The 11,545-nt window shown below is 38.2% G+C and overlaps 1 protein-coding gene across 1 annotated transcript; it reads right to left on the bottom strand.

Moving 5' to 3' along the window:
- Nucleotides 1-8,040: 8,040 nt before the first annotated feature.
- On the bottom strand, nucleotides 8,041-9,724 carry LOC136205876 (inositol-tetrakisphosphate 1-kinase 1). Its single transcript, XM_065996715.1, has one exon. It carries the CDS (start codon nucleotides 9,462-9,464, stop codon nucleotides 8,445-8,447), a length of 1,020 nt encoding a protein of 339 aa, XP_065852787.1. The 5' UTR covers nucleotides 9,465-9,724; the 3' UTR covers nucleotides 8,041-8,444.
- Between the last annotated feature and the right edge of the window lie 1,821 nt (nucleotides 9,725-11,545).

Genomic DNA, 11,545 nt, shown 5'->3' with positions numbered 1-11,545 from the left:
GCTTCGCCGTCTACACAAACGTTCAAAGATCAGAAATCAAGCCCAAAACTTGATGAACAAATAAAAATAAACGGTAACCTACCTGTGCAATCTCCCCAGCAGGCCTGGCGGGCCTCATGGCATCCGCCATAAGCTTAAGGCCTCCAGTGGTGGTAGTCTTCCTCCTCTTTAGTGGCGGCTCAACCACTGTTTCTGCAGGACGTTTTCCAGTATCCGCTTAAAGATTCACCGCTTGATCTTTCTTGCGTGCTTCAGCCTCCAGAAACTTCTTACGCTTCTCTGCAAGAGCGTGATTGGCCTTAGATAAACCCCTGCCAAAGAAAACATTAAAGTAATCAAAGTTCACGAAGAAACGAAAAGTACCTTGGTCAAATTGCGTAATCTTTGAGTAAATGAATTGATCCCCTTCCCGACGAATCAATGGAATATCACTCATCATGAAAGCTAAGGCATCCGCATATGTCCATGCATCCGCCTTGATTTGCTTCATGAGCTTCGCCACCTTCTCATCACTATCTGTTAAAATTCGCATATCGCCCGCCATATGTAACGGCCTGGGATTCCAAAACGAAGGAAAACCCAGAGGTTCGCCATCTTTTATCTTCACGTAGAAGAATCTCTCATCCCAGCAATGGACATTGGACATTTTGTCACTAAAGGGCGAATATACTCCGAATTTGGCGAACGTAAGGTAGGATTCGGACTTCCGTTTTGATGGTTTGTGAAAGGCTCTAAAGATACGCCCCGTATATACTACTCCTAAATTTGAGGCGAGGTAGCAGTCTAAAGCGATGTCCAACCAGTAGTTGGGGTGTAGCTGGCTGACTGTGATGTCAAAGTAGGAGAGGATGTCCGCCATCATCTTTGGAAGAGGAAGTCGGAATCCTCTCTCCACATGACTACAGTATACTATAAGGAAACCGCTAGGCGGACAGGAAGGATGTTGATGAGATGCGGCAAGCTGGGTCTCATAGTTCTTGATCCAGGAAAAGCGATTCGCCAGATCCACTAGATCCGCGGCGCTCATACGAGACGGAGTGGACTCCGATCGGGGATTCTTTTTCTTAGGAGGAATTGAAGAAGAGGCCATTGTCCCCGGAAACCACCTAGATGCACCATCCGGAGCGGCGCTAGAGACAGAAGTAAAAGGAGTCGGGTTCCTAGTGGAACGAGTTTGGTAATGATTACGCGCCGAGTTACTAAACCCAGCTAAATCAGAGTTAATCGTGCCCTCGGAAGAAGAAGAGTTCTCCGATGACGAAGTGGTCCAAGTAAAATCAACTTCTATTTCAGGAGAAGGGGTTGAATTAAAAAGTTCTGAAGTTGATCTAGAAGATGAAGACAAACTTCTAAACATCCAGAGAAAAGTTAAGCAAAAGAAAATGAACTTACATGAGAAATCGGAAGCTTGGTGCGAAACTCTAAAAAATTCCTGGAAAAAGCTTCGAGCAATGGAAAGAAAGGGAAAGCGAAAGAGGAAGAATAAAGTTTTCTCCTTCCTGGGACAGTGCGTCCACTACACGTGTCATTCATCCATTGGCATTGAACAGTGTGCTCATTAATGCCGGTGTTTATGGCGACGCGCGGGAGCTCAAAAGCCCTAAAGGACTTTAAGGGCATTTTGGGGGGGCTTCTGATAACATCGTGATATTAACCCGATGACTAAAAGGGATATTCACCTTAGGAACGCCGCGTAGTGATCCCCAAAGGGGAGCTGGCAAGCGGATCTCCACGGATCTGCTCGGAGAGATCCGCTGGCGGACCTATGAGGCGAATCTCTTCATTCACCTGATTCGCCACTATAACGGCTGGCCGCCGACTCGGCCATAAAGATCATTAATGAGTAATCAATTAGCTAACTGCCAGGTTAGAGATAACTCGTAACCGCCATTAATGGAGCATTAATGGTTCTTTTATATGTGGATGATATGCTGATAGTTGGACAAGATGCAGAGATGATTTCCAACTTGAAGAAGGATTTGTCCAAGTCATTTGACATGAAAGACTTGGGTCCAGCTAAGCAGATCTTAGGAATGGAGATAGTTCCTGATAGGAAAGCTGGAAAGTTGTGGTTATCTCAAGAAAATTATATTGAACGTGTGCTTGAAAGGTTCGATATGAAGAATGCCAAGCATGTTAATACACCTTTAGTAGCTCACTTCAAGTTAAGTAATAGAGCTTGTCCTAAGTCAGATGAAGAAAAAGCAAGTATGTATGATGTTCCTTAATCATTTGATGTTGGTTCTTTAATGTATGCTATGGTTTGTACTAGACCAGATATTGCACAGGCTGTTGGTTTGGTGAGTAGATACTTATCCAATCCGAGTAAGGTTCATTGGGAAGTTGTTAAGTGGATTTTCATATATTTGCGTGGTACTTCCGGATTGAGTTTGTGTGATGGAGGTGGCAAACCGATTCTTGAGGGATATACAGATGAAGACATCGCTGGTGATCTTGATAATAGAAATTCTACCTCGGGTTATGTGTTTACATTTTCAGGGGGAGCCATTTCATGGCAATCCAAGCTACAAAAGTGTGTAGCATTGTCCACTACTGAGGCAGAGAATATAGTAGCTGTCAAAGCATGTAATGAGATGATTTGGTTGAAGAGGTTTCTTCAAGAGTTGGGTTTGCTTAAAACCCGAGTGTTATGGACTTGAGCAAGAATGTCATGTATCATGCTCATACCAAGCATATTGATATTAGATATCATTGGTTGCGGAATGTGATTGAAGAGAAAGAATTGATGTTAAAGAAAGTCCACACAGATAAGAGCAGACATGTTAACCAAGGTGGTTCCCGGAAGCAAGCTTGAGCTTTGTAATAAGCTCTCCGAGATGAGATTCAAACATTGAAGAATTTGAGTCGTATCCTCTCCGTGATGGGCTTGAGGGGGAGATTGTTATGGATCCAGCCCATATTTAAGGTCCATTTATTATTAATTTTGACTTCTTTGAGAAGCTTAAGCTAATATGTATTTAAGTTAATGAGTTGTCATTATTGAGACAAGTGAGGAAGAAGAAAAGACACACAAAAGAAGATTTTCGATTTTGGCCTTTCTCTACTTAGTTCAGTTCACGTTTTTGTGGATTCCCGGAGATTGAACCGTCAGATTGTCACGATTTTTGGACAAGAGCTTCTTGACATATTGTTCCTTGTTATCACCGTTGTGATTGTCGTTCCGAGATCTGGAAGGTCTGTTCGGGTTGGGACAGATTGTAGACAGATTCTTCTCTTTGTGGTATTTGTTTTCTTCTTGTGGTCTCTTATTGTTCATGATTGTTGTTGGTGGGTTATAAACCTTTTTAAGACTTTGTTGGGTTTGCTTTGCCCTCAATTTTATCATAATAAGAGAAGAAGGGTGGACTCCTCAAACGTCCCGTGGTTTTTACTCTTCACACCGAAGAGGTTTTCCATGTATAAATTTCGTATTGTTGATTGTGGTTTAGATTTCCGTTCTTGTGGTTATATTTGTTGTTTTGATTTGGAACTTAGGTTTTGTTTTGGTTGATTGTTTGTGAGATAGATCCTTTGGTGTTGTTATTGGTATTCCGAGTGTTATTGGTAACCCGTCTTTTTGGGTCCTTCAATTTTTGTACTTTTCCCTATAAATAATATACATGGAATAGATTCTTGTAAACAAAATTACTTCCTGATAACATTTGGACATATTTTGGTCCCGTTTATGGGATCATTAGATCAGATCTTATATGCCAGGACAGGTATAGGGAAAGAGCTTCTAGAATATATTTCCTCCTAATAATGATAGTTAAGTCAATCTTTAAGATTCGTTCCAAATTAGTGGACAAAAGGATCAATCATATTCTAAACAAGATTGTAAGGGTCAAACCCTCAAGGTACACACATTCCAAAATATTCTTGTTTTAGCTATTAAGAATTATATCAAACATAGACTCATTTGAATGTCATAGAGTCGCCCACCAAATTTCAACTCCTCTTTATCTTACATGATCAAAATCGAATCTTCCATACAAATATACCTGGATCTAATGAAGTGAAATTTTTCTATTACATTATCATTGGTGTGGTGAGCACGGATATAAAAAATCATCATAGTTCAGCAAGTTGTCCTTATAAAGCGATCAAAATTTCTATCTGTGCGGAGACAAACGACGATCTCCTTCCAAATTCCAATAATTCAAGGAATTTTAACAAAACGGCATAAAGAGAACTGAAGCATCAAGTGAAGAGAGAAAATGTTTCCTACGGAGCCCTAGCCCATGAATTTAGAAATTACCCTATCCACATACAGACGCTCTAATATTCAAGCTCTGAAAGCGTTATTAACAAATTACACGTTTAGGCTAATAGAATAGATCTGGCCCATACCCATGTGGTTGAATTATATGGACATAAGGTACCAATTGTAGGTTATGTTACCTTGAGCTGTGAATTTGGCGATGGAAACAAGAGATTGAGCACGGATTGCAGATATGCCCTTGGCACCTAATGTCACAATAGGCATGCCATTTTTATCATAATCAAAAGTTATCATATTCATTGATAATACCAATAAAATGACATCTGGTAGTATCAAAAGGAGACCAACAAATGACCTAAATAGCGTATATGGTCGTACCTCAAAAAGAAGTCACAAAGGAAGAAAGAAGAGCACTTGCTGCTAGCATGAAATCTATGGCAATTGAGACGATGGAGAAGTAGGAAAGATCTACAAGTGGCTAAAGATTTAGAAATAAATGTGATAAAGTAGGTTGTTTGGTTGGAAGACAAATGATATTAGAGATCTAAACCCTAGGGTCATCACCCATAAGCTCACCATCAATCATGCCACCAAGACGATGGTAGAGAAGCCCCACACCAAAAAAAAAAAAAAAAAAAAAAAAAAAAAACTAATAGGTAGAGGGTTATAGATAAATAAGTGATAAAATTATTAAAAAAAAAATATTTGATAAGTGCATTGTCTAGAATGGCTAGAAAATGTGGTCTTTGTTAAAAAAAAAATGGATGGACCTTAGGGGAATGTATATGGACTAGTAGACGAAGAAAAAATGATCTCACTACACTATAGAATGCATATTGCAATGCTAATCCGTTGCGTTCGGCACCCAAATATGTTGTAATAGGGTAAAAAATGGGCTAAGGCAGCAGTTATCCACGACGATTTTTGAAAATTTTGAAAATTAGTTGTTATAGACATTCAATAGTGTAGTGCCTTATGAACATACTAAGTGATTTCATTTGGTCCAAATAATGTGAGGGCAACATACTAAAGACCAAATAGGAAAAAACATGGAAGTATGTATGGATAATAATATGATCACCAAAAGTAAAGACTTGGTTATCCATCCTAAGAATATTAGAGAAGCATTAAAAACCCTAAAAGTTTCATACTCAAGCTAAATCCATAGAAATTCACATTCAAAGTAAATTCAAGGAAGTATGATATCTTTTGGAATTTAGGCTAATCTTGAAAAAATTTAGGCGGTTCTAGAAAAGAAAGCTCTGTAAACCCTTGATGATTTACAAAAGTTGAAAGGAAGAGTCAACACCTTAGGAAGGTTGATCTCCCGCTCAACCAAAAGATACCTTTTGCAATTCTATAGGAAGTATAATAGCAGAATAACATGGCAAAAATGCCAAACAATTGTAACTTAAAAATGAGAGTTGGTTCTCCCGAACGAAAAATGAAAAGTTAGATCCAATTGGGAAGGACACTATTGGGTGGTAAAAATAGTTAAAAGTTACATGAAAGGACATAAAATATGTTGAATCTCCAAAAATAGTATTGTTAGGAAATAGAACATAAACAGAAAACAAAACTTTTCTATTTCCGTATCTCGTAGGATCCGTTAATCATTATTTCATATTATAAATAGGTTAAATGTAAATACCTTATTGAAGATCTATTTACTATTGCAAATGAATTGCTCTCGAAGATTTTCTAATTTTTTCAAGAACTAGATCAACTCAATCTTTCCAACGTATTAGATCAACCTTGTTTAGCGATCACAAATAGAACGTCTCCAACGGTATCCACGCGAACTAAAAAACGAATGGACGAAAGGATAGTGACCTTTTATCCAAATAAACACAAACCACAAGTCATTCTCAAAATACCAAAAGCTTCACATAAGAAGTTACATAATTCTGGTATAATGAGCTTAGCAAGCTCTCTATACATGTACAAGAAACTAGCGAAATACATTCACTTTTCTTGGTCAAAATAACAAGACATTAGATGCATTTACAGCTCAAATTCAGTTAGCTCTGGTCATATTTCCAAAGGGGCTTTCAGACTGACAAACTCTCTTCCCTCAATCAAACTTCCACAAGTTGGTTCGGTTCATCTTTACCATATGAATTCCATCTACAATAAAACTACAACATTTTCACCATTATGTGGATTCTACATTCCAGCACAAAACTAAAGTTTAGTGACTGTCGGTGTTTTTTAAGCTTAATAACCAGGAGAACCAAGCTTATGTCATGGACGTTTTGCAATCATAAGCAACAACAAAATCATCACTAAATTGAGAACAAAAATTGAGCAAGTAAATTTCACACATAGGAAAAGAACAAAAATACTCAAGGACAACATTGAGAACACACATTCAATCCCCTGGATATCAATCCTTCACATCACAAACAAGAAAGCTTGTAATTGCCACATCAGTCATCGAGAAAGTGAAAACTACAAAAACAATTGTTTACTTATCCAGAATAATGATGCATCGAGGGAAGAAGTATGAAGCTTCTTGACAGGTGAAGTTACACTCTGCCCCATCAGTGGTCCAAAAATGCAATTAAAAGAACATGAATCTCTGTGCTGCTCTCCATACAATTAACTGCTTGCCTTATCACCATCTCCTCAATGTTAAAAGACCAGTACTGGGGGGAACTGAACTGTTTATATTGCGCCTACTATAAGCAAATAATCATGGACATGATGATGCTTTTGACATGGTAAAATATACCACCGCTCAACAGCTTGACTGAAGAATATCTAAGCACATAAAGCCCAATGACTGACGAAAAGAAGAGATAATGCAAGAATGTTTCAAAATTCTCACAAATATCATAACAGAATTGAAACTCATTCGAAACAAGCCCAATGAAGCAAAACCATTGACGCTATGCCCATGTAATATAGTATGAAGAAAATTTATAGTATAATTGAACTATTTATGGTATTAAGCAAAACATCCACACAACTAGCTGTTATGCAACTAACTGATGAAAGAAGTTTATGCTGATGCGAATGACAACCTATTTACACAAATAACAAAGACAATATGACAAGTGAAATGATACATTAATTACTATCATTAAAAAAACAGCATAGATCCATCATCCATGTCTCAAGCATAGAGAGTATACAAACTAAACCTAGTAAATTGCATATGAACTTAACAAATACTCCAAATATTATGCATAAAAAAATGGATTAATGGAGAAGCAGGGAGGTGAAACAACAAAAAGAAATATATATATTATGCTCATGCTTTAATAGTATGAATCTAGGTAAAATTATTTAGAGTACCTTAAGTTAATGCCCCATTTTCTTAGATTGCAAACACACACTCATATAACACTTATTTAACTTACTATCCATGCAGTAGCATATATTATCATTGAGAAAACAAGTTAAAAGTCGGATCTCATGTCTCAGGTATGCACAGTACACAACTTAAACCTTGCCCAATGACTACGAAACTTTACAAATATGCTCACAGTATTTGCCACGCTAGGCCAATTATACCGTACTCCAATAGTCCCATGCGATGCCACGTGCAATTTATAACCTGCATATGCCTTTACCGAAAAGTGCATCTCTAAAACGAACTGCAGAACTGAGGGTCCCATGAATCATGAATTGCAGATATAGAATATTGTTTCATGTGACAAATGAACAAAAATTTATTTATGTGAATCAAATAAGTAAATGCGAAAAGAGACAGATACATCCATTACTTCTAAAATTGGACAAATGATCGTCATTACGTCAAATAGAATTCCTTTTCTGCTAACTAGCAAGTAAAGTGACTTCCAGCAAGAATATGCAAAGAAAAGACATTTATACATCACTGCCACTGTGAACATCAAAGAATAAAAAGAAAGACAATAAGCAGCATTAATGAAGATTCATAAAAAGAACAAATTCAAGAGCGAACTAATCAGTATCAAAGCACGAAAAGTAACTATGAAAGAAATTACAATTGCATCAAAGGTTGCAGCATTCCCCATTTCCCCACAACGACAAGGTTTGCAAATATGGCAACAGATTTTTCCTCAAACATTGGCCTTCCTGAAACATCAAGTATTTAAAGAGTACCTATATTTGGCAGAACAGCAGGATATACAAATTAAGCATGAAATGCCAAACAAGGGGTTTCTCCAAAGAGAGAAGATGACTGAAAACGCATCCAAACTTCTGAATCAGTTAAGCAAGTCCTTCTAGCAACTTAATCATTATTTCCCTTTAGCACCCCAGTATTGATTTCCTGCACTCTGTCCTTGATTCCTTCAGCGAGCACTTCTTTACTCTTCTTGTTCAAGAGATCCAAGAAAAAATCAGTCAAGATAGTCTCGTAATTTGGCATCTTTGCATAACCCGGAAAATAGTTTATGTCAATTACAAGATACCTATTCCCATCTTTAGCATCTCTAATAACATCAAAGTTGAACAAATTAAGCCCAGTCTCTTCCCTCATTGCCATGGCAATATCCTCCACAAACCCCAATGGAGGCATGTCCACTTTGTCAAGGTCGACTACATCATCAGAGCCCTCATTTTTCCCTCGAACGTTCAAATTGGATATTTGAGAAAATGATAAAGATCCCTTCAATGTGGCCAATTTCTCACGAGATATGTCGGGCAAAGATTTCCTCTTCACGCATTGCACATAGTCGCCAGCCACGTAGACTTTGAAAATCACCCCACCATGGTTCACAAAGTCCTGCAAGATTATAGGTGCATCCAACCTCTGTAATCCTTCACTATCAAAAATTTGAAACATTTTATGAGATTTTGCGCTCCCATCGGCAACTAACGGTTTTGCGACCAACGGAAACCCTAATTCCCCAACTACAGCATTTCCTTTCAAATTCTCGGAATCCAAAACAACAACCTGTTTAGGCACCTCCAGCACTTGGCTTCGCTTGGGGACTTTTAGCCGATTCACTACTTCAAGCATAGAAATTCGGTTGTGAAGCCTCTCGATCGACTCGGGAGAATCAACAATCGGGACATTAGGGTTTTCCACAGAGAATTTATCCAATTGCGACCTCCAATCTTGGCCGTACATTTTGTGGATGATACAATCAAAAGGCCCTTGCTCGATTAGGGATTTCGAAGGATCGACGGAGACCAGATCGATGCCTTGGCTATTAGCATGGCTAATGAGAGAAGACTGGATAAAGCTTTGCACTTTCTTGGGCGCCAAAGCGTAGCCTACACGGTATCTTTTTGCCTGGCTCGACATGGTTGCCGTTTGGCAGGCCAGAAAACGGAAGAAAGAAGTTGCACTAGGAAAGAAGACTCAGGAGCAAAAAAGAAAAACTAGAAATAAAAAAATCAAAGAAGGAAAAATTTTACAGAGCAAAACGGAGAAAGTGCATAGAGGTTCTTGAAAGCTTCAATGGTGAGGAGAAAAGAAATACAGCAGCGCTTTGCTTCAGTTTTGTTACAGAAAAAGCGCGTGTGGGGAAATAAGAGCGCGGTGATTAATTTTGATATGGGGATTCGGACTGTCGAGGTTGTATGTGAACGGTGCCGATTTGACGAGTAAAGACGAAGATTAGAAGCAAAGTCGCGTTGATTGTAAGAAGGGAGTGCGTGGAAAGTACGCACTCTAATTGTACACGAGTGCACGTGCGATTTGTATGCACGGCTAGAAATGGTCAACCGGTTAAACGTTCCGTTTGGTTGAAGAAAATGGAACGCAATACAAATACGTATATTTGCTTCGCAATTCAAATGTGCTTAGCTTTAATACATAGTTTGTAGTATTTCTACAAATTTCAATTCCATTTGTATTTAATAATTCATTATTTTTATTCAATTAAATTTAATAACTGTTTATTTTTCTGAATGGTATCTAATAACCTCACATTTTTTTTCAACATCATTCAATAACCTTAAACTTTTAAATTTAAAAATTCGAAATTATTTATCCTGATATAATATAACCATTATACACGTAACCCATTATCTACCTAAATAATTGTACCCACGTTCAATACGGTATCTTACTGATAGCTCACAGGTAACTTCCTCACTTATTCCTATAAATAGGTTTAAGTTCGAAGGAGAAGGGGTTGGTTTTTAGAGAGAGAGATAATCAATATTATATTTTACGGTATCTAACTTAAGCATCGGAGCGTTTGTGGGAAGAACGCTTCCCACACTGTAACAGGTTCAATCATCAAGCAATATCAAACGTCATCAAGAGACGCCGACCGTCACCAAGGAACGTCGACCGTCATCAAGGAACGTCAACCGTCATCATTCTGATTGGAAAGACCGCCTTTCTTCAGGAGTTCATCGATTAATCTCCCCTCCTACAAATTTATTGTTTAGTTTAGGCTACAACAATTGGCGTCGTTTGTGGGAAACGATCAAAAAGTTATTCGTTCTACGTCATCTTCTTTTCGTAATCAAAAGGGATGCCTCACAAGAGATCTCAAGTTCCACCTTCTCAAGCATCTCACATTCCGGACGAGCACGATGCACACCCAACCAATGAAGAAGAACGTGTTGAACACGTTGAAGACCAACACGGGCCATCAAGAGCTAATCCGCCCACCGTTCCCTTAGTGGACTATGAGGATTTGAAGAAAAAATTTAAGGAAAACCATAATCAAATCCAAGAGTTAATGCTCTTTGTTCAAGAAGAGATGTGAGACAAAGAATTTCGATTCAAAGAAAAGCGTCCTGAAGTTGAATTACCACACGATGAAATCTCAGAACCACGTGAGGGAGGAAAACGTTAGGGAAACAACCTAAAGATCCATGAAGTTGTGGAAAGTTCTTTCAAAGAAAATTCGAAAGCACATGAGAAAGCCGGAGAAGAATCCATGTTCAACGCAAAAGAGACCGTAGATCTTAAAAGGATGATCGAAAAGGTGTTAGAACAAAAAAAGTTGGTTCCAAACAATGACGAACAAACGGCAAGAAAAGTTCCTTTTTCAGGAGAGATCATGAATAAACCTCTCCTTAAAAAGTTCAAGATGCCACAACTCGTCACTTACTCTGGAAAAGGCGATCCTTATGATCATATGCAGAATTATGAGGCAGTAATGCTATTACATGGATGGGAAGATGCTATAATGTATCGAGCTTTCTCTCTCACTTTATCATATCATGCTCGTACTTGGTTCAATAGCTTAAAAGAAGGCTCCATCTCCAACTTTGATCAGTTGAGAAAAGAATTCATAAAAGCATTTATCATTAACACTAAAAGGAAGAAGGATGCAACGTATCTCCTTACAATAAAGCAAGATGAAAGAGAAAGTTTGAAGGATTATGTAGAAAGGTTTCGCGCTGCAACTTTAGAGATTCATG

This window comes from Euphorbia lathyris, chromosome 9, assembly GCF_963576675.1.
Source record: "Euphorbia lathyris chromosome 9, ddEupLath1.1, whole genome shotgun sequence".
NCBI classification, from domain to species: domain Eukaryota; kingdom Viridiplantae; phylum Streptophyta; class Magnoliopsida; order Malpighiales; family Euphorbiaceae; genus Euphorbia; species Euphorbia lathyris.
The sequence above is the reverse complement of the archived record's forward strand: the minus strand, read 5'-3'. Positions and strand labels throughout refer to the sequence as shown.

Excerpts from the sequence above, each read along its gene's own strand:
- LOC136205876 (XM_065996715.1), bottom strand. The coding sequence starts at position 9,464 with ATGTCGAGCCAGGCAAAAAGATACCGTGTAGGCTACGCTTTGGCGCCC.